The 24,067-nt window shown below is 41.3% G+C and overlaps 2 protein-coding genes across 2 annotated transcripts in view; both read left to right on the top strand.

The window, feature by feature from the left end:
• Positions 1 to 24,067, top strand: part of LOC119185292 (isovaleryl-CoA dehydrogenase, mitochondrial) — a 53,565-nt gene that overhangs the window by 1,157 nt on the left and 28,341 nt on the right. Inside the window, exons 2-6 of the mRNA XM_075879509.1 lie at positions 3,057 to 3,146; positions 5,231 to 5,282; positions 11,201 to 11,370; positions 15,421 to 15,514; positions 23,122 to 23,258. Coding sequence (XP_075735624.1) covers positions 3,057 to 3,146; positions 5,231 to 5,282; positions 11,201 to 11,370; positions 15,421 to 15,514; positions 23,122 to 23,258 — 543 coding nt within the window. The remainder of the gene's footprint in view (positions 1 to 3,056; positions 3,147 to 5,230; positions 5,283 to 11,200; positions 11,371 to 15,420; positions 15,515 to 23,121; positions 23,259 to 24,067) is intronic.
• Positions 8,066 to 10,223, top strand: LOC142776229 (uncharacterized). The gene has a single exon (XM_075879507.1). The coding sequence runs from the start codon at positions 8,206 to 8,208 to the stop codon at positions 10,069 to 10,071; it is 1,866 nt and encodes a 621-aa protein (XP_075735622.1). The 5' UTR covers positions 8,066 to 8,205; the 3' UTR covers positions 10,072 to 10,223.

The raw sequence follows: 24,067 nt of genomic DNA, 5'->3' as shown, positions 1-24,067 counted from the left end.
GCTGTCAAATAGGGAATGTCAGAGCCAACGAAATGAAACTTGCACCCTGCCCGGGGAACACAAATCCTATTGCAAGCGAATCTCGTAAACATCCACTAAAGCAAATTGAGTGTGTGGCTTTGTCGAGCATTTGTATGGTAATAATGTTTTATATATCTATTGTAACGAGGGCAGTGGGCATGGAGCTCGAGGATAGAAAAGGAAGAAGACTTGCTGTGATCGCAGGCTTGCGTTCCACTTATTGACGGCGCGCACCAGGTCATATTCGGCAATCCAGTTGTCCACATCTTGGTCTTTTGTGCCACCAAATATGGGGGGGTCGCGCTGCCGGAGAGCGACAGCGCAGAAGACAGGCACAGGTGCGAGATCTGGAGTAGCAGCATGAGATGGCCCCGGATCCGTCATTGTAAGAGGTCGTTGGAGTGTGCGACTGCGAAGTTCCAGGGTCAGGACCAGATGTACCCAGCACCTCCACCACTTGAAACGGATTGTTGAACAAGCAGGAGTTGAATCGGCGAAGGAGAGCTTTATTTGAAGCAAGGGCTAACTGAACGCAAGCCTGCGATCACAGCAAGTCTTCTTCCTTTTCTATCCTCGAGCTTATGCCCACTGCCCTCGTTACACTATATATAGTTTTTCACGCACTTTGAGCTCAATTCCTGGTCACAGTCGGCAAATTTCGATGAGAGCAGAAAACACCACAATTTATATGCTTGGCAAAGAACTTTAGGTGGTCGAAATATTCCCGTGATCCAAATTTGGTTGTGTAAAACACCAAAAATCAATTTTGTTTTTTACTTTTTTTGTCCAAGAGTGCCCAGAGTGCAGCTTTCAGGTAGTCAGTGTGTGCAGCTTCATGGGAAGTCTTGCATAATAAATTGAACAGGCTTGATGATTACTACAAATTAATTGCAAAGTACCGATAATGCACATCTTACCCATTAGTTACTCTCTAGCTTAGTAGTGCTGTGTATGAAGGGGGATTCAAAAGTGATGATAATGTTTTATTAATGTGAAAAGGGTTAATATTGTGCATGGTTTTATGTGCACACACTTATGGCACTATTTATAGGAGTTGACCAAGAATACCCGTTTACAAAGTATCATCCGCTAACTTCATTGCTTCGTCTTCCATAGTGTTGTAATGGTTATGGTGCTCAGCTGCTGACCCAAGGGTTGCGGCCTTGATGCCTGCTTTGGCAGTCATATTTCGATAGAGCCAAAATGGTAGAGGCCTGTGTGCTGTGCGGCTCCAGTGGAGATTAAAGAACACCATATGGTCGAAATTTCCAGAGTCCTCTACTGTGGCGTGGAAGCCAACTCGCTCAAATTCATGCTTGAATTGGCCGATTAATTTTGGGAAGCGCAAGGCAGCACGAATCTGGCTAGCCTCATAGTCATATTCTGGACTTGGCACTTTGAAGCCCAGATAATATTACTTACTGCATTGCAGCCTTTTGAGCCTCTGTTACCTAATGCATTGGTTTTATAATGGCTGACATAGAGAGCAATGCTCCCGTCTACACACTATTTATGGAGCAGTGCTTACAACAAAAAAATGAGATGACAGCCGGCTGACCACCTGTCCTGTAATGAAAGCTCTTATCCTGCATTCAGCAATGAAAATCTTTAAAATTGTCCCGCATGTCACGCTTTATTATTATTATTTTATAGCACATTGAGCTGCATCTGGACACACCATTAGAGGATGTTTTAGCTGCAAGCACTCCAAGTTTCTGTAAAAGTCAGCCAGCCACGACGTTCACGGTGTCAATGAACGCTCCTGGCACCAGCTGTGCTCTTACATTAACGACTTTGTTCTGTGTCCGAGCATATTATGCATAGTGGTGCATTTCAATCCTGGAATCTAATGTCCATGATTAGTGATTGATTAATGATTAAACATGCCCTTGTAGTCATGGATGCTTGTGGTTGTAGTAAACAACGAGAGTAGAACAGCCACAAGAGCGTGACTGATCCTATGCCAAACTTCGGCTAAGGTCGCTCACTCTCAGCATGTTAGAGTTATTGGACGCCACTGCCCGATTACAGAGAAATGCAACGCGCATTGTGTCTTCGCTTTTTAGCGGCTATGATTTTTGATGGGGCGAGCGTAAGTGGTAAAACGCAGAGTTAGTCCAGAAGAAAAATGCCCATTGCTCTATGTGTTGCAGAGCTGTTTTTGATATGGATGGATGCTATGAGCCTCGCTGACCGTTTGGGTAAGGTTGCCACCTGGTGGTGTGTTGAGGTGTTGAAGAAACTGCACTTATATAATAGGAAACACACCGAATAGGACAGACGCATGGATACGACGCGTTGAACGAACTAATTGTGGGTGTCGCGGTCATGAGGCATTATTACATTTTACTAAGAGAACTGTGAGAGAGCAGTTGTAGATATAAATGATGCATTTTTAATGCCTATAAAGTATGCGACAGTGGTGCAGTGGATAGCGTTCCTGGTAACTGTTGTCACCAAGCGAGGCGTCGTGGGTTCGGCTCCCTATAACAGAACATTTTTCATTGTCATACGTATTTTTTAACCTCATTTCCGTGAAGGATGTTATTGAAGTCTTAGCGAACCCCAGCATAAAACATTTTCATGTTTAAAAGGCAGTAATTAAGTTATGAAAAGTGTGTGGTTCGATGTGTTGATTCTGAAACAAATAGATGCAATTATACATAGGTTTTTCCTGTGCATGTTTTATTGTGTTTGTTGTCTAAAGAAGTGAAAAAAAAAAAAACATATTTTGGGTAGTAACAAGGCAGTGAACTCGGCTAGTTGGCACATCTTTCTGGTTAATTGTTGTTATATACAGTAGTTCATACATCTGTCATTCTGAAACATGCCCCTGGATGTGAGCAAGTTTTACAATGCATAAGAAGATTACGAGCAAAGTACCAAGGAAATAGGCAGCCAAGTTGTTCCATGGGAGCCAAGAATTTAAACAACTGCCATAACAGTGTCAGAAATGGTGCTATTCCTGTCTAACTGCTCACAATTATCGTGTCATTCCAGTTTAACTGCTCACCATTGTCATTTTTTTTTTTCAGCTGCGAGAAGCAGCATTCAACTTTGCCCAGAAAGAGCTTGCACCACATGCAAAGGACATTGACAAGAACAACCATTTTCCAGGTTTTAGAGTATGTATGACAAGAGTTGATTTATGAAATTGTTAGCAGTACCTGTGTCTATTAAGTAGGTTTTTGAAAATAATAAGTACATTCTACAAATATCAGCGCATTACTTCCACACTTAGGCCCGTGTGCTCAGATTTGGGTGCATGTTAAAGAACCCCAGGTGGTCAAAATTTCTGGAGCCCTCCACTACGGCGTCTCATAATCATATGGTGGTTTTGCGACGTTAAACCCCACAAATCAATACTTCCACACTAAAGAAAGAAAACCGAAGGAAGAGAAAATAGTTGTCACCGCTGTACCTACTGCATCTTATTTAACAGGACAAGCAACTAGGTGTGGTTTTGATATGCTTTGTCATGTTAATCGTTTCAAATATTGTGCAGGAGTGTTGGCATTTCTAGTTTATTTTGAGTTCTTTCTCCTTTTAACATTTTCACAATGTTCTGGAGCTTTTATTAGAAAAGAGATTGGTTGTTTCCTCAGGAATGTATTCACATTGTGGGTTTTACAAAAGTGGTAAAGATACTGTGGCAACAATTAAAGTGGAACCTTTGTGACTAAATTGACAAAGGGAGTGGTTAAAGTGTTATGACTAAATCGACAAAATTGCGGCTTGATGATGACAAATATTGTGGTTGGACTGTGACAGTGTAGCTGTCCAAGCTATTTTACCGAAAGTATTCCAGCACTACTTTTTACAACTACACGACAGCAAAAATGTGACCTATCATCATTGTGTAGTATGTTTTGTTGGTAATTTATAGAGAAAAATTAAGCGAGTAATTTTTGGTGTTAAGCGGCACAAGAACTTTTAAGCTGAGCAACCAGGTGAACGCGGCAAGTTTCTCTTCATTTCCCTCCATGGCACATTGGTGCAGGATTCTATGGGAACCCCTTCTGTGCGAGTAGTGCAATCACACAGGTGTTCATTACAGAGTGGGGTAATACTTCTGTTAGCAGTGTCACAGTGAAATGCCAGTGGTGACAAACGATGCCATTATGCATGTGTATGCGGATGTCTGATTCAGCACAATCATGGAGCCCGCCATTGGAGAGGTTTTCATCGTACAGTGCACGTATATAGGCTTATGACAACACTCTGATTTATGTGGCATTTCTTCATCCAGCATGACAGTGCTTAATAGAAGAGAGAGAAAAAAATCGGCATACACAGCTGCTGGACAGCCAGGCTCAAAGGCTTCTATTGGTCATCCTTTTTTTTTTTCGGAATGTACACAGTGGGAAGGACTTCCTGTGCACGAAAGCAAAGTCTTTGGGTTCTATGTTAGTGAGAGACATTGCTTCTAGTGTCATTATTTGTTCTTTTTTATGCACAATTTGTATTCTGATGAAGTAGATGCATTGCCTTTTTTTGTATTTATTAGTCAAGGAAAGAAAAATGAAATATACATAAATATACTACTTTTTTGGCACCTTACATGCAGAACTGATCCTGTGTGTAAGTATCCCCCTGTCGTCATTCATCATTTTGGGATGATCTAGTCATGGTTACCAGCTTGTGGATCGTTATTCAACTTGAGTCTGTTGCTAAAAGCGGCCTCGACACAGTGTTAAAGCAGTGTGGACGAAATATATAAAAGCTCGTGTTATTTAGATTTAGAAGCACTGCAACGAGCCCTAGGAAATCCAAATTAGTCCTGTGTCTCTCACCAATGCATGTCTGATAGCCATATGAGACATGTGAAACCCCAGAATTTGATTTTAACATACTGCTCCAAGTCGGTTTAAAATGTAGATTTTGGATAACTTTTAATACATTGGGAACCCCTAGTGGTGGCATAGTCACGAAGCTTGTAGGAGAGCTCATGGAAATAGTATCTCATTAACATTAAATGAAGACTTTAGTTAGTTGGTGTCACCTACTCCTTTAAGTTCTGCCTGTGTGCTCTGGCACAATCTTAGTTGGTGTGAACAGATACACGCAGCACAGTTGTTGAGCTCCTTAAGAATTAGTCTAGCTCTTAGTGTGCTTGAAACTTTAGTTCGTATGAGAGGTGGGGCTTTGCTATTTACCATCTCTTCTGTGGAACTCTTCATAGCTGATCTGTTGCGCCCTCTAATTTCAGGATTTTTGGAAGAAGCTCGGTGACATGGGTTTCATGGGTATCACGGTTCCAGGTGCGTGTTATTCATCATAGCACCACTGTAGCCTTGTTTTTTATTTAAAGGGATACTAAAGGGGAAAAATGCTTTTCTGTTTCTAGTAAATTACTCTTTCACGATTCTAAAATCGTGCGCTCGCCGCAAGAAGATGCTTCGTGAGCCAGAAACGGCTAAAAAAGAAAATGTGGGTGGCGATGCCACCCTAAAATTCACGCACCATATGCTGCGATGTCATAAATTTTGATTGTGTTTACAAAGGTCTACGTAACTCCTACAGAGTAAAAATGAAGCACAATGTCGCTGGTGAGGCCAGAGACTTAATACATAAAGTTTCAGTAGTCGAGCCACTGTTGGCAAAATACGACAAACACATTTTGAAGTTCGTGACGTCACGCTGCAGATTTCAGCACCAAATCTAAAGAATGGTTCTTTGAGCTTTATTTTCTCCTCTAATCAGTGAACTTATGATGGTAAGATTAGCGACATTGGAGCTCTCAGAAAACACTTTGTCAATCTGAACCAATTCCTTGTTTCACTTTAGTGTCCCTTTAAGCTGCAGAGTTCTCCTGATGTAACATTCAAACATAAGTGTTATCAAATGAAAACTTGTTTAGTTTGAGTACTAGCTGATTTTAATTACGCTATTTCATCATGCCTCTGAAGTCACTAGTGAAAAAAAAAAAGGCAGAAAAACTTGTGCCAACGATAACTACATTGGCTATTATTATTGATGTCTGATACTGCTTTAAGACTTATTCATGATTAGTTTTTATATGCTTGTATTTTACTCAGACAGTTGTAGAAACTAGACTTTGTTTTTACCTAAGGAAAAAAAAAAGCTCTGCCGACAGCCATCGCTCCCCACCCAGAGAGAATTGGCCTAACTGCTTCATCCAATTGCACTTGCTCGATTCCGTGACATTAAACACTTCTATGGATGAAAGATAATTGGTCTTGTCATACAAACATACACTCATGTAGCATGTAGCTGACATTAGGTCAAAAACTTGCAGATATGATGGCAAATTTTATCGAAGCTTCTGACGTCACTGGTCCGCCAAACAATATTCTATGCAGGAACAATGCACTTTTATTCGCTAATATGCAAAGTTTTTGCATTAGCAGAGCACAGCAACCTTTCCTTTTTTTTCCTTCTATCAGGTTGTTATTATGCCAAAGCGTTCCTGGAATGAGGGGCCCTCCAACATTCACACACTCGCCACCTAATAAAAGCCCCTTTTTCCTCCCTCCCTCCCTCTCAGGTTGTAACTGACTACAAAAGCATAATGTTCTTTATAACAGCACATACTATGCAAAATTCTCAGATGTTTCAATCTTAGCACCAGAAATCTAGAAAATTGGCACTGTGAATGTTTTCATATCTATTTTTCTTTTTCTATGTGATGTTGGTTTCCATTTTGATGAAACCCCCAATATGACACGTGTAACACCAAAATTTGAATTGAATATTTACCACTACAACTTGGTTTGAAATATACACAACAAAAGCATCTTGGCTGCTCTGCGTGCTACTCAGGTCTGATGTATAACACATAATATCTGTGATGCAGGTGGTCTTATTGTCGTTACTTAGTTTCTTACCTGTTCATATACCATTCTTTGTTTGTCAGTTTGATATTAATGCATGAGTTTGCACATGTTGTAGCAAACATGTACATTGAAGAGCTAGTCAAAGTGCACATTGTTGTGAGAAGAAGTGAGTCTTTTCAGCACTGAAAAAATAAGAGCAATATTTGGGGAAATTCAATATTTATTATAATTTAAAGTTTGTGGGGATGTGATCAGTGTACATATAATAATGGCACATTCAATATAATGCTCACATTTAGGATGCATAATTAAGAAACTTAAGTGTACATTGTTTGTTTATGATATGTTGCTTAGAGCACTATCTCTTAGATCATGGACCAAGGCAGTGTTGATTAAAATGCTATATATTGGTCACAATGAGCGCCTTTCTTTTTTTTTAGGTTGATGCAGATTGAGTAAATTGATCATGTGACACTGGTGTAATGCATTGTTTTTCAAGCTATACATCTTTTGATTGTTGCCTTATTAATAGCTAACCTCAGTCCATGCTTTATATGTACACTTCATGATATTACAATAATATTTAGTCATTGTGCAACACTTTAGGCACTGTGTTTAGTCCACTCTGGCTACCTGGAAGAAAAGATACTTCTGTAAATGTAATATTTTTTCTCTATCTTTTCTTACAACTTAAAATGCCACAACACTATTCAATAGAATGTCAGGATGTCCATTTACACAAAATTTAACCAACAATTAGGCCAATAAAGCCCAGGGTACCATTATTGTTGTCTTATACTTGCAGCGTGGTAATTGTGATGTCAATTTGAATAAGAGTGGATGAAAAATCGCACTTTTCATTAGTGGAATCAGTACCCACAACCTTTAAGGGGAGATGCGGGTCGAAAAATCGCGTTTTTTGCGAAAATTTCCACTTTTGAGATATTGCTGCTAAAATCACTTTTGATCATTCAACTATCATTTCCCCAAAGGTCATAGCTGAATTCAAATGAGAAAGTGGTAAAAAATCGATCTGCGCTAGTGAAGGTAGCTGCCGAAGTCGCGAATTCACGCATCCGACGGCTATTTTTGAAAATCCGCCACTCGGCAACACGATGACGTCCGCCATCGGGGTTTGTTCGGTGGTGTAGATCAAGGCTCCTTCTAGTGTACAGGCGTCCCCCTAGTTTCGTATTTTAGTGAGGAATTTCACAAAACAGTCGTTTCCAAGTCGGTTTGCAGCCAAGCTGCAGCCGCTTCGCGCATCTCTACCGGTCACATGGTACGCTACCGAGGCCGCCATTGGCTACATCTGATCGGCCTCGCTCGCTGAGCGCTTGCGACGATCGGCACTTGCCGTGCGTTTCTATGTTTTTCCGAGTTCACCATGGATAACTCGAAGAAGCGAGACTTCCGAGCACGAAAGTTTGCAAGCAAGAACAAGTACCAAGGGCGTCGACGTAAACCGAAGCGCAAAGCAGCGGTAGAAGAATGCGAGCCGCGGGCCACTAGGCCTAATCAAGGCAGCGGGGATACGGCGGCTTGCGGGAACTTTGACGAAATCGACGCCGCGATCAAGTTCATCAGCGCATCAGAAAAAAAGATTGAACAGTTCGAAAGCGAAAGAACGAAGAGTGTTTGTGGCTCTGTGAGCGGAGTATTTTGTGACATCGGCGCACTGACATCGATGGTAAGCCGTGCTGTTTGTCCAACATGCCACACCGCTGGACTCGTCGTTCGCGACACCGCAAGTAAACGTAAGGGCCTCTCTTCGTTCCTCGAGCTGCACTGTGATAACAGTGAGTGTCCTGAGTCAGTGGTTTCTGCCGCGCATAGTTCGCGGCGTGTTCTGCCGGAAAGACAGCCCACCGATGCCGGTGATGACTGGAGCTACCGAAGCGGCAGCTCGCGCGACAGCTTCGCTGTCAATGTGAAGGTAGTTGTGGCTGCGCGTGCAATAGGCATTGGGCATGAACAGCTGTCGCGTTTTTGCGCTATTCTTGGACTGCCAATACCTATGCATCATAAGACTTTTATTGCAATCGGCAAAAAAGTTCATGCTGCAGCTACCAAAGCTGTGCAAGAAAACCTGGCGAAAGCGCGGATGATAACTAAAGAGAAAGTGGATGGGGCTGATGTTGCTGTCATGTATGATGGCACATGGCAAAAAAGAGGGCACAAGAGCCACAATGGCATCGGCACTGCTGTGTCTGTGGACACTGGTTTGTGCCTAGATTTTGAAGTGCTATCGAATTACTGCCTTGCCTGTAGCCGGCACCAGGACTTGGGTGATGAGGAAGAAATATGGCAAGCATTCCACACACCTGTCTGCGAAAAAAATACAGAGTGCTCCTCTCATGCCATGGAGACTGAGGCAGCTTTGCGCATATGGGGCAGGACATCCTCATACACAACACCATTGCGCTTCACCAAGTTCCTCAGTGATGGGGACAGCAAAGCTTATACCGCTGTCGCTGAGGCCAAGGTATATGGTGAAGCTGTTGTGGACAAGGAGGAGTGCACAAACCATGTGGCCAAGCGTCTAGGCACTGCACTTCGGAAACTGCCAACAAGACTTCCACGAGGGGAAAAGCTGACAGATGGCACAATTCAGAAGCTGCAGAACTATTACCGTATTGCAATCACAAACAACAGAGGTGATATTCTGAAAATGCATCGTGCCATCTGGGCCTCATATTTCCATTCATCATCGAGCAACACAGCAGGCAGCCACCGATACTGTCCAGAAGGGGCGACTTCCTGGTGCAAGCATAGGCGAGCTGAAGCGCTTGGGGAGGCCCCACCCGACCACACACCAATCTTGACCAAGGCTCAAGGATTGGCTGTGCTTCCCATTTACAAGCGGCTCACAGATGAAAAGTTGCTGGTGCGTTGTATCCAAGGGAAGACCCAAAACGCTGCAGAATCTTTGAACAGCAAAATCTGGTTGTTGTGTCCGAAGACTAAGTTTGCCTCCCGGACAACAGTGGAAACTGCAGCTGCTATGGCCGTGTTGTGGTTCAATAAAGGACATTCAAGCTTTGAACACGTGCTAGAGGAGCTTGGTGTAGTCCCACCAGATCAACTGATCACCCTGGGCCGATCCCACGACCAGAGGAGAATCGAAAGAATGTCTGCGTGTGAAACAGCCGAGGCAAGGGCCCATCGGCGGAACGTGGCAAAGAAAGCGCGCCTTGATGACTCCCTTCTCAAGCGGCGAGAAGGATCCACATATGGAGCAGGACAATTTTAGGTGCTCTAGCTGTGTCCCTTCTATGATATCACCAAGTTTTGTGCAAATCGCACTGTGTAATCATGAGTAAACATATTTACAACTTTCAAATGCATTTTTCTCGATTTCCATTTTGAGGTAATTCTCTCATCTTGTGCACAATCTTTTTTAGGCATAAAATAGTCCTATCTTGATGAAATTTTGCACAGAGCTTAATCAGCCACTCTAGAATACAAGTATCTACTTTAGGTTGCATTATACATCACAGATTTTTTGTTACACAACTTGATACACTGATAGAGAGATGTAAAATATGCATTTAGTACTTTTAATTTTTTTTTTTAATGTAGCAAATAAATTTTCTGTTTGAGGTACTTTTCTGTATTGTACTGCTCAAGTGCAGCAAAATGAGCCATTTTGCAATTCTGTGTGAAAATTTTTAGTAAGCTTTATTATGTGCACAAAAAACACTATATTTTGATATCAAAGTTGTAGTAACTCCGGAACTACTATAGCTATCAAACAAATAATTGCAGTTATGAAATCAGCACTGCAAGCTTTACTAACACCTAAAATTTCAAGGAGCTGGGTTATGAAATAAAAAAAAACCTTTTTCGAGTAGCATCTCCCCTTAAATTATGTATCCAATGCTCTAGCAACTGAGCTACGATAGAAGGCACTTCCCCATCCAGTTTGTTGGGTATTCTGTGTGTGTAATTCCTGGAAGTGTTAGCCAGTACCACTTTAAAAGCTAAGGCAGAAAATGTGGAACACTCTTTCTGCCAGAGAGCATTGCATGACTCTGCGTATTTGCACAACAAGGCTGTTGACCAATAAACTCTCGGACAGAAAGGGTGCTTTTTCATCTATCCTAATTCATCTCGATTGACATCATAATTATTACACTACAGCTAAAAAACTACTAAGGTGTCTATACTTGGTTGGCTAATTGTCTGTTGGATTCATTTGGTTATGTTGACAGAAAAACAGCGAGCCCCTTAGAAAAAAATGCTGTCTTCATATATTTACATGAGGCCACCAATAATGAAGTGATGACATGTGCTGATGGCAATATGGCCTGGTGGGATAGTTGTTTCATACTACTTACCTCTGCAGATAAATTCATAATTTTTGCCGTTGTCTGTTACAGTGGAGTATGGCGGCCTTGGTGCAGGTTACTTGGACCACTGCATCGTGAATGAGGAACTTAGTCGTGCATCTGCTGCTATCGCACTCAGTTATGGTGCCCACTCGAACCTGTGCATAAATCAGATTTATCGCAATGGCTCTGAAGAGCAGAAAAAGAAGTACCTTCCAAAGGTCAGCATGTTTACTAGTGATAGTAGTTTACGTTGACCACCTCAGTATTAATGTGCTCTGCTAGCTTTATCACTGGTGCTATTTGAGGCATTTCTCATTGCACAACTTTGCCAATCTCTGTCTTGCAAAGAATGCAACTGAGCATGGAAATGTTTGGAATTTCCAAAGAAGGCTGTTTTCTCAAATAATAGGAAACAGTATAGACATTGGTATTGTAATGGACATTTGAGGTATTCATCAGCACGATTTAAAAAAGAGTCGAATGATCATTCCTATGTCCAGACCTGCAGTGTGCTGACATGTTTGTTTGATGCTACTGTGAAATGATGTAGGCTGGTTGGTTTCTCATGCTTAGCTTCGTTGTGACATATCATAAAATGCTGTGCACAAATCATGCACACAATGATAGAACACTAAAAGCCAAAGCACTTATGAAAATAATGATACTTGAAAAAATTCTGCATACATCTTAAACACCTCTGCTTTGTCCCGTAAACACCTCTGCTTTTCCCCGTGTAAGCAGCACTTGTCGACATAGGGCAAGTGCTGACTACATAAGCATCGCTTGTCCATGTTGTCTCACTGGTGGCTGCCACCAGGAGCCACTCTGGCAGCCCTCAAAGAGATTCACAACAATTCTTGTAAATGACTTTACTACACGATACAAATCTGCTGCTATATATGGTGACTGCTCTAAGCAAGTGTGAAGCTCAGGAAAGTGTTGATATTCACATGAAACATCTACTGACATCGACATTAGCATGATGTCGAGCTGAAGCATCAATTCTGGTGAGTTCACAAGCTATTGTAGTTAGTTGTAATGTTGAGTACAAAAACGTACAAATTGACTGCTTGTGTATCTTCAATGGAGCCAAGGAGTAGAGTGGCTGTGTGGCTGTGGAAACCTTCTATCATCTTTTGTAAGCACACGGTGAAGAGTTAATACTGCGTCATGTGTACTTTATGAACTGAGTGACCTTTAAGGACAGGTTGTAATTAATGTTTTAAGGTAAACCCATGCATACCAGCACATTTTTGAGGATCTGGAGGGCTTGGCCTTTCATTTGATGCTAGAAATGAACAATTACATTTCAAATGTGTTCAAATTACATTTTGAACACATTTCTGGCCTCTCTGATGATGGCCTCTGGTAGGTTTCATCCAGAAAACAGTAACACTGCCCCGTTAGGCATTGCTCGGACGTGCTTGCACAATAATGCGAAGTACACCAGATGGGCCTGAGCAGCGCATCTGGTAACAGGCTAACAGCAGTAATGGCACCAGGAATTTTTCAGAGACACCATGATGGTCTTGCCTGTCTGATGTCTTAAATGATCAAGCTGAATGCACCTTTATCTATCTTGCCTGTGTTACTTCTATTTACATGCAAAGCAGCTCTTTGACTAGCTTGTGTAACGCTGTCCCTCCGTCTTCACCACTTTTCTCGCTGCAGGTGTTGGAGCAGTGCCACGTAGCTCACGCCCTCATAGCAGTGCGTGGTGACGTTTCTCTCCCCCTTGCGGGAGCGTGGCTGGAGTGTACTGTAATGAAGCAAGTAGAGGCTATGGCTAGTGTACCCCTTGCCCCTTGAAGATCCCCGTCGCTAGGTTTAAGAGTAGTGCAGCCCGGCGGTTGCGTTTTCGAGGTTAGAGTACAGTGTAGTTACAACATACTCTATGTCGAAACTAAGCTAGACTAGTGCTGCCGCGTATACAGCCTGCACGTAAGTTTCGTTAGCATTTAGGTTCTTCATAACGGCAGCTGTCTGAAGTCGGCCTAGCAATGCGAAATAAAAAGAAGCCATCAAGCGTACTTGTGACGCAATAAACCCGTGGATCACACCGCTACTTCGTCTATTGAGAAACGGTTCATGTGGAAAGCAGGGAAGAGGACATTGGAGGGTCAACAATATTTTCAGTTTGAAGTACATTCTGAAGAATGCATAGGCATAAAGCTCCCAACATTGCTTACGCTATTGCCTATTTATTTAAATAAATCCCGAATCTGTGCAAATAACATGTATTGTGTGGTCATTCCACGAGCACACAGATTCATTTTGTTGTTTTTATATATGCATCTGTGAACTCGCATGCAACCATTACACATAAATCAGCCATATATAGTAATCCACAATTTAAACTTCTCGAGTAACATGATACAATAAAAGTTATGCTCTAAGCGGTTGAAGTACTCACCAAAGACAGCATATTGCTATCACGTTCAACGCAAAGCTTAAGGATACCCAGTTTTTTTCAGACGTTTTTTTCTGAATGTTTGCCCCGTCCCTAATAGACCGGTCGCTGACAGGGTTGCCTGAATGCTTAAATATGCCTTGGAAAAAATCCCGGATTGTATTTGCTAAAGCAAGAGTGTTATGTTTCAAGGAGTGCTGATTCAAATATTCTGGATGCAATTAAAGCATTGAAAGAGCTAGGCCACAAGTACGCTTCACTAACTTCAGTGGAAGTCAAGCGTTCTTTTTTGCATAAAACCAAATATTGACTGAAAGCAAGCACAATTCAAGCCCGAAAACCCTGAGACGATGCTGGTTTGTCATAATTTTCATAGTTTTTCCCACAATGTCAAATTTATATTTTTATTTAAGTATATTTAGCTTTCACCTAAATATGTTTGAATGATTATGCTGCTCGTTAATTCTTTTTATGAAAAAAATTAATTTAGCTTTCCCAAATCACAGCATTTGCCTACTGTGTTTGTTAGAAGTTAAATAATTGTCCTGAGCATGCTAATGAAGTAATTATGAATTGGGCCTATATATATGCCTAAACGATAGTTTTTAATGCCTATTTATGCCTAATTGGCAGTTTTTAGGGCATGTTATATATGCCTAAAACATTCATTTTTCATGCCTAAAGTTCCAGTCTCTACTTATCAGTAACACTGGTAGCAGAGGGCACAATTATACTCTGACAACACTGCAGAGATGATTGAGCTGATTGATATGATACATAAATTATGACCCCCTTCGAATTTTTTTATTGCTGAGTTGCTGTATTGTAAACTTGAATGTTAAGTTCTGTTGAATTAGGCAAATTTCAACCCTTAAAAATAATTGCCAGCCTAAATAAAAAATATACATCCTTCTGTCACTAGTTTCCAACTTTTAATTTAACTGTAACAAACCTGATCAAGTTTAGTGCACTGGAAGCAGTGATTTCTCCATTCTTAAGTATATTCAGACTGAGCATGTTTGGGTCAGATGCGTTTGTAGTCACGTGGTTCCATCATGAGCCGGAGCTGTGCTAGGTATATCGTCTGATAACATTGCACAGTGAGCCACACTTGCACACAGGAATCGCAGTGGGAGAGAACGATCACATTTTGTCAGGCGCACTCAAGGTCTTGGTGCACGCTGTCAAAACTTCTTTCTGGGCTATCCCTCTCTGTTCAGCGTTCAGCATTCTTGCAGAGAGCAAGCACTTGGAGTGTGCAACAAATTCCTGCAACTTCACTCGTTCTTTACGAGTTTGAGAAAATTTTGGCGTAATAAATTTGGGAGCAATAAACTCTGACACCCAGTTCATTTGATGATCACTTAGAAAAGTGGTTCGTGACTCTTTCGGTGAACTTGCAACTTTTGATGTAGTGCGCCTGCCTGATTTTGCCGCCCCGCCGCGGTGGTCTAGTGGCTAAGGTACTCAGCTGCTGACCCACAGGTCGCGGGATCGAATCCCAGCTGCGGCGGCTGCATTTCCAATGGAGGCGGAAATGTCGTAGGCCTCTGTGCTCAGATTTGGGTGCACGGTAAAGAACCCCAGGTGGTTGAAATTTCCGGAGCCCTCCACTACGGCGTCTCTCATAATCATATGGTGGTTTTGGGACGTTAAACCCCACATATAAATCATCGGTGCCTGATTTTTCAGTGGGTAGATGGTGTTATATTGTTTTTTGAGGAAATGTGTAGTGGTGTGGGAAAAGTGCATTTTTCTGCGTAGCTTTCTGGTCTACATCGAACTATTTGATCACGTACTTGTGTATAAGTTTCCAATGGGTAAGAACTATTAATAACAGAGAGTGCTTGCATTGCAGCTGATCAGTGGAGAACATGTGGGTTCACTGGCCATGAGTGAAGCTGGTTCTGGTTCCGACGTGGCATCTATGAGTCTCACTGCCGTGAGGGATGGTAAGCATGTATTGTCTGCCTTACCTCTGGCATTGCAAGTCACATTGTAGAGGTGTCATCCGCTGTCTAATTGTAAGGACGCAGTTTGACCTGCTGGGTTCACTTTTACTTTCCAAAGTCAGGCAACTAAATATGTACAATTCAGTGTTATGTTAACCTGACTTACTGCAAAATTAGTTTTGCCTATTCGGTGTCCTAAGTGATTTACTGTATTAAAATTAGCTTCAAAATAAATTTTTTACGTATGAACAACTTACAAGCATGGTGGTTTGGGCTAGTTGGCTTTAGATATCTTCTTGTCCCTTTTTCGTCGTCTGAGCTCGGGCTTTAACAATCGTCATGGACAACAATGTTGGCATTCAAGATTGCCAGGTTGGAAAAAGAAAAAAATAGCCTGCAAGTTTGAGAAACGAAAGGAAACATGGTCAGCTTGAACCAACGGCAGTAAATGTAGCCAAATGTGGCCATGTATATGTCAAAATAACTGCAACATTTCTATTTAAATGAGTAAATGCAAGAGCTTGTTAGTGGAAATTAAATAAGTACAAGCACCCTTCAATGTCCTAATTGCTTAGAATAATCTGTAAATTGTAGACTTTGCCAACTATTTCATGCAACGCGAGGAAGTTTCTTGTGCTGTTGCAGAAGTAGCATTCTCTTTAGATGTCTCGTGTAACTTTTCTTAAGGGGAGATGAGAGTCTGAAAACTCGAGTTTTTCCATATTTAGATATTTTTCGTTTCTATTTGCTTTCACAAGTTTAGTTTTTCTGCTTCAACTAAAAAGGCAGTGAAAACTGTAATTTATCTCGAAGTAGGTTAAAATCGCTTTTAAAGAGCACAAGGGGGCAACTAAAAATTAAGAAGAGCTCATTGTCTAGAGTACCCTGGAAATTAAACCCGGCTGCTTGTCATTTCATTTTTCATGGTAGTTGACTAAAGCCACGTGCTCAAAATTACCATGATTCCTAAGCTCTTATAAGGGAAGAAATCATTTTAAAAAACATCTTTTCCGCATAAATGAGCTTTTTCCTTACATCTTTTAAATACGTTTTTTCAAGATCCATATTTGGGCAACTTCTTGAGTTTGCAAATAAAGTTTTAGTACTTCTGATAGCTCGAGTGGGATGAAATTTTCCCCACATATTTCTTAGCATGTGAAGAGTGCAAGTATCTTCTTCATATTTTGATTTTGTTTACATAATTCTTATGAACCTAAAGTAAGCAGTTAGTATGGGCTGAGTGTTCTAAAAATTTTCACATCACAATTTTTCGCCCATTAAAATGTCTTATATGTACTTTATGAATTCTTACTTGCATTTCACACTTATTTTGGAGCAACATGAGCTATTAATGACTCAGAACCGTCAAAGTTTAGTGGCATAAAATGTTTGTCTAAAACAAACTATACTTCACATATTGTCATGGCACGAAACGGACATTGTGCAACTTACTATGAAGCTACTTACATATTTGAAATTGGCATAAAAAACCCTAAATAGACCTAAAAAATTTCATCACCCTAGGCTACAAATTAATGCAACTTTTTCTTGATATTCTCATCTCCCCTTAAAAGCACTAAAAGCATTGGATTTATGGCAACAATAAAAATCAGTATATTGCATGTGTAGACTCAAAATCAAAGTTGCTGTGGTTGAAGCATTAATTGTAATCACTTTCACAACTGTTTCTCGTGGGATGACTAAGTCGTAACAGTTTATATTCTTCACTTATATATGCTGTGCCCCGTCCTCAGAAATAGCACAAGCAGTTCATTGGATATCACATTACTAATGTTCATGAGAGTATAGTGTCCTGGATGTGGAGCGCTTTTGATTGTTTTATACAATTACAGTTGAAGTCACATTCAGTAATAGGTGATCTGCAAAATGAGGCCCAGCCAGGTATCCAAAAGCCTTTTCTTCTGTGTAATGCTAGTACCAAATTCAATTTTTGGAGCTTGAAACATGCATTGGCCTCTACGATTTCACACTGCTTACTTGAAAAGGAACGGCTGTGACATCGAAATATATTGATAACTGGTAAATCGAGGAAACAAGAAAGTAGCCAAAAAGTAGGCAAGTAGTCAGATTGTTTTTTTTCGTCGGCAGAGGCCTAAAATAGTAGCTAAATTAGCACAAAGTAGCCCAATTTGACTACTCTGTTGCTGTTGTTTAGTTGCCGCTCTAGTCAGACTCTTTAAGGACCACTTTTAACCACTTCTTAAGGCAACTATAAAACCTGGGTATATCGGAATTTATAGCCTTTCAAATTGATTGATGTGCCCCGCTGCGGTGGTCTAGTGGCTGAGGTACTCCGCTGCTGACCCACAGGTTGCGGGATCGAATCGCAGCTGCGGCGGCTGCACTTTCTCGATGGGGCGAAAATGCTGTAGGCCCGTGTGCTCAGATTTGGCTGCACGTTAAAGAACCCTAGGTGGTCGAAATTTCCAGAGCCCTCCAGTACGGCGTCTCTCATAATCATATGGTGGTTTTGGGACGTTAAGCCCCACATATCAATAATCAAATTGATTGATGCGAAAATTTCTCGAATCTGTCAAGAACAAGTGAAGTTTGGGGGATTCGTTGCACGCTTCAAGTGCTTTCTTCTCTCATCCTGACGAGCACACTGGACCTATTTGAATCTTGCCCAGGGCTTCACTTTGGTAGAAGTCTAGAAAATATCAGCTTTTCACCATCAAAAGACCTCCCCCATTTCAGCCACTGACGTCGCCATATCATTGTGTCGTCGTGGGGGACCATATTTGCGCTGTGCTCACGAGGGGAATCGAAAAGTGTGTTCTTGTGCACTTAAGGACTTCAACCAAAATGGCCACCTTCGCTTTTCGCGACACTTCATTGTTGTCGTCAGTAAGATTGTGCTCTCGCAAGCTGACTTTACTGCTGTTCATCTCAATTGAAAATCCACGAAAAGCCTTGTTTGTTTGTTCTGCGCAGTGTTTGTTAATGACGATCTCTGTGATGTTTCGTGTGCTGCGTAAGCACTCGGCACTTCCTAGACGCAGCCGTCTATACTTGCGCCGTTGATTGGCACTTCAATACCCTGTGTGATACAAAGTGGTTGTCATCAACTTTTGCGTAAGTTTTGTCTTGAGCGTGAAGCATTGCGCATTGTGCCTATTGTCCGTCCTGCATCTGTAGTGTATGTTGCTTTAGGTGCCTGTTGTCAGGCCAGTGATTTAGACCATTGGCGATAACTGCTGGTTTAATTCTCATTGATTACACCAATAATAATTGGTAATATAGTGAAATCTCGGTAGAACAAACCCCACATTAACGAACTTTTCAGATTAGCAAACTTTTAAAAAATCCTGCGGCTACTGCTAATAGTTTCAATGTAAAATATTTTACTACTACGTCCTTCTGAATACCGAAATTCTCAGAATAACGAGTGCTAATTAAGTTTCACGTTATACTATTAACAATGCCTCAGTACAGCGAACTCAAGTGCTGAAATTGGTAGCGACCAACAGAGCGGTACGCAAGCAGACGATACAGCGAACGGACGCCTTGCTTATCGGAACACGTGCGACTGTACGGAGGTGGAAAAAAACGGAAGGGCGACTTTCTTTTCTTTCTTTTTGTTGAAACGCAGACGCTGCAGGTTTACAAGCGTCGAAACAAAGGGCGAGGGCAACACGGGAGGGCAAGGTTGGCAAGGCAGAGTGGGAGTTGCGGAGCAGGAAGCATGGGCGCGGAAAACCTGAGACATCGAGGGAGCAGAAAACAAAATGCGAGGAATTTTCTTTTTTAGCTCTTTCTTTTCTTTGGAAGAGGCGATGACAGCCATACACTTCAGGTTTTTCTTATCTTTGTAACTTCTACGTGTGCTCCAGGAGGCCTTGTCAGTGGTGTTCATCTCCTTTCGGTGATTACTTATTGGGTCTACAAAGCAAGTCGGCGTTCGCGCTGCGGTAATAGTGAAGTTCATTTTTGCTTGTGACGAAACAGCGGAAGCAGTTTTCATATGCGAGAAAGTGGATCGCACCACCGAATCGCACCACAGGAATGTGGATGAGCTGGAGGCCGTCGCGCTGCAAAGTTTGTGCTGCACGCATAAAAAAAAAAACTGACTTTTTAAAGTTAAAGGGCATTTTTTAGTGTTCAATTCTGCATTTGTTTTTTCTTGTGAAAAACGAGTTCAAGGACTCACCGTTTTAAAAATAAGTCGTTGTGGTCAGTGGAAAATAAGTGTTTATGTTTAATTTTTGGGCTTTCACTATAACGACCTTTCAAAATAACGAATGAATTGCCATGGCCCCCTGAAGTTCGTTACACCAAGATTTCACTGTATTAAGGTTCTTCATAGCGCATGACGTTAGCGGGTGATTCCCACTTATCGCACCGGCAAAACTGTTGGCTGTCTGGTTTACAATCTCTTAAAGAGTAACTGGCAATGTGCTAAGCCGGGAGTGCATAAAACCACAATCAAGCAATGAAGGGAAACCTGTAAGAGCGGAAATTCACTGTCAGTAGGGGAGTTGCAATTCACTACTCAAGATGACCAATATAAATGCTTTCATGGTTTGTGTTCTAATGAGAAAATGGAAGAAAGTGAACTAAAGTTTTATCTTTGCTTAAAATAAAGGCTTCTAGACACTTTACGGCATGCACACACTCACATAAGCTTGGGTAAAAGTGCTGCCTGTAGGCGTTAAGTGGTTGGCTGTGACGTAATGATGCCACGGCGATTCCATTGGTTGGAGGGGGGTCCTTTGACAGTGAATAGCCCCTTTTTTCTCGACTTGTACCTAAGTATAATCGTGTATGAATCTTGTTTGTGTTTATTTTCGCTTTTTTAACGCTGAAAGCTACACAGGGAGGGATGACACAGTAGAAAAAAGTTATATCAATGCACATCATGACCTTAAGCGTGCATGATCAAATAGGATTGCTCTCTCCTACTGTGATTTCCATGCTCAAGTGTGGTTGCTGTTGAAAGGGACCAATAAAAAATTTTATAGTGCCTATTTTTTTTGGAGGCAACTGAAAGCTTACTGCCAGAGTGGTTATGTTAAAATGCTGTGAAACATTTGGATGCAGAATTTTTTTGTTTGCGGCAAATATGAAGTATACACATGGAACAACGCATGCTGCAAAGAGTGAGCGCTAGAGCGGTTCGAGTGTGGCGGTTTATCGCATGCGCTGCGGTTCGACATGGTCCGATGGCTGCCGCAAAAGCAGCGTCGCTTCTCACGATGCATCTCCTTTTACCTGGTAAGTAGCACAGAACAGAGTGGGGATAGATTAATTATACATTCTCTAACTTTGAAAACTAGTTATAGCATGCATGACAGTATCAGATAAGTGCGTTGCTATGTACAGCAAAATGACCGACTCCATTCATAACTCAGCTTCAAGGCTCTTTCATTAGGCTGCTTGACATACTGGTTTTTGTTACTTGTAAACATAATTTAAAACTATAAATCCTACTCACAACATGGAAAGGATGCTCGAATTTGTCACTATATCTCATGATCTTTTCACTTCTACCAGAATTTAACCACGCGTTCTAGCCAGTTAGACCTCTTAGTGCGAACGGGCTACAATACAAAGCTCGGCCCTGCCACATGGTGGCACCATGTGGGCCTGTTGGAGGAAGCTCATCTGATCCAAACATCACTCTGGGTTAATGCTTGCTATTACCCAATAGGCAGGGGGGTGCATATCTTGTGTATCATCAAGCAACAGGCGCCGGCAGCTCTGAAAAGAATGAGCACAGGCCTCAGTGAAAAGTGGATTCCTGCGAAAAAGGTAGCTTTGTACTTTGCTTCAGAACTTTTCTTGTTGCACATGACTACAAGATTTCACTGAGTAGTTCATAGCAGGGTGTTTTTCACGGGATATGCATTTTCACCAAGACAGTGAATGGTTCGTGAGCCCTGGTCTTGCCCTTATGTGCAAACAGATGTTTTATTGATATAGTTTCACTTCAAATACAACTTTGTCTGCCACAATTTTGCTGGCACACGTGACAGTTGTGAAGCAGTTGTACTAATACAGCAGCCGTTTGCCTTCTAGAAAAGCCTGCTTGCATATAAAAGAAAGCCTTTTCTGTCATAATACAGTTGAACCCTTGTATAAGAGAGATTGATGGAAGAGACACTTGGGATAAAAGAGACACCGGTGGCCTGCACTAAAGTAGGGGTTGAACTGAAGATGAGAACATGGTATCCTGCTTATAAGACACACCTTATGTAAGGGACAAGGACTGCTCTCTAGTACGTGTTCCTTATAAAGAGGTTCAGCTGTAATAATATCTGGGGATTTACATCCCGAAACCCCGATATAATGAGGGACACTGTAGTTTAGGGCTTGTGCAATTTCGACCATCTGGTGTTCTTTAATGCGCACTGACATCGCATAGAACATTGGCCTCTACCATTTCGCCTTCATTGAAATGCGACCGCCGTGGCCAGGAATAAACTCGGTGACCTTTGGGTCAGCAGCCAAGCACTCTAACTGCTACGTCACTGTGGCGAACCCTTTTATGTCCCAAATGTGTATTTTTGCATTTATGTAACCCTGTTCTGTTACCTCCTTGTACATTCTCTCATGGTGATGTCACATTTTTGCTCTTTATTCACTTTTATATGTGCATGCCATGTTGTGTATTGAAGCCCCACATGCTCAAATCTCATCAAAAAGGTTAGCAATCATTATAGCTCATTTGAACGATCTGACCTTAAGGTAACACCACTGGCCTTCCCACAGTGCCACAGAACTCCTCTCCTTAATGTGTCCAGAAACAATGTATTCGGTGTGGCTCTATATCACTTATTATTCAGCCTCAGTTGGACTGTTGGCATTTGAGCTTGCCTTAGCTTGCGCTTACCTTGGGATATTAAATTGAGTGATCTTGTGCGATTATGCATTTTAAACCTTGGAATAATTTTACGTGCTCTTACATACCAATTGGTTAAAAATTTCTGAAAGAGAGAGTGCGTAATTTGTGGCTGTTTTGACGCAAATATATAAGTTCCCTACAGCCTGCAGTGTACATAATAATATTAGGCCCACATGCATACAGGAACCTTCACTACAAACTAATTATGTTTTCTGACTGTCCAAAAAGTGCGATGTTGACATGTTCATTTTTCTATTTTAAGGTTTTTAAACTCGTAGCATTATAAAATTCTAATATTATTGATTGCCTAGAGATTGTTGAATGAAAAGAGTATAAACTTGAGGGCTCATTTTTTTTTTGTTAGACACAGCACTAAAAAGAACTAACAGACAATTCTCATTAAAGATTGTTGAGTGTGACAATATTAAACAAGTGCACATAAATTGAATGCAGGTAAAGGTAGGTGTATAATGAAAGTTGAAACTGGCCAGTTTTACTATGATTATTTTACTTTCCTTTATTACCTTGTAATCAGTATAATCTACTTTTTTATCATGGGGCGTTCATGTATAGCAGTGTCAGGCAGTGTAAATTAAACAGTTGTTTTGTATTGTGCACACACCCCGGAGCATTTATCGAAAAATAATACTAATTCGGCCCTTAGTGATCCTATTGTTAATAGTACCTATGATTCTGTGTGCTAAAAATGTTGCAGTGCCTGATATCGGGGCTTATCTTTCAGGTGATCACTATATCCTGAACGGCACGAAGTTTTGGATAACCAATGGTGCACTTGCGGATGTGCTGTTTGTCTACGCTCGCACTAATCCACTTGCAGATAAGCCTCAACATGGAATTAGTGCATTCATTGTTGAAAAGGTGATGAAATCATGAGTGTCTCTTATTGTATAGTATTTATCACTTGTACCATGGATCTATCTTGGGATGAGATTTGGATGCTTCAGTGGCTACGTGTGGTATTCAGTCCCAATAATTATGCACCTAATTGATTGAGTTGTGGGGTTTAACGTCCCAAAACCACCATATGATTATGAGAGACGCCGTAGTGGAGGGCTCCGGAAATTTTGACCACCTGGGGTTCTTAATAATAATTATGCACCTACGAAAGAAAAACGATGGGGTATGTTTTACTGATTGAGACCATGCTTGTTACTGGTAAAATGAAGAATGAATGCTTTAGAATGCGTACAGTGGGTACAGTGGCATATCAATTTGCGTAGTCATTCTCCCCTAGCTCAACTCTAGCGGTAGCTTCCATTGTAGTGCTGCTTCATTGTAAGGCTCAGTACAAAAATTGCATTTGAGGGCAATTTTAATGGTATGTAGCCTTCTTGAATGCATTTTTTCAGGTATATTTAAAAGTTATCTTCAAGGCAAAGATAATAATATGGTATTTGAAACTTTGCGGCATCATTCTTACATGTAGTCTGGTGAAATAGACATCTGCAAGGCATATCTGCAAGTGATAATTTGTGCAATATGAATTCTTCTTTTTCTTTTGTAGCTTCTTTCAAGCCTTTAGTACTCCGTCTCATACTAATTCATTCTATTGCTCTAAAGGGGACCTGCAACACTTTTCTAGGCAGCCATAAAATTGATTCAGTAAAGGAGCTTATTGCCTCACCAATTCACCACTGCAAAAATTTTTAGAGTTTATCCTATACAAG

This window comes from Rhipicephalus microplus, chromosome X (assembly GCF_043290135.1).
Source record: "Rhipicephalus microplus isolate Deutch F79 chromosome X, USDA_Rmic, whole genome shotgun sequence".
Lineage (NCBI taxonomy): Eukaryota > Metazoa > Arthropoda > Arachnida > Ixodida > Ixodidae > Rhipicephalus > Rhipicephalus microplus.
This window is presented reverse-complemented; position numbering and strand designations above follow the sequence as displayed.

Coding starts and splice junctions, on each gene's coding strand:
- LOC142776229 (XM_075879507.1), top strand. CDS start 8,206: ATGGATAACTCGAAGAAGCGAGACTTCCGAGCACGAAAGTTTGCAAGC.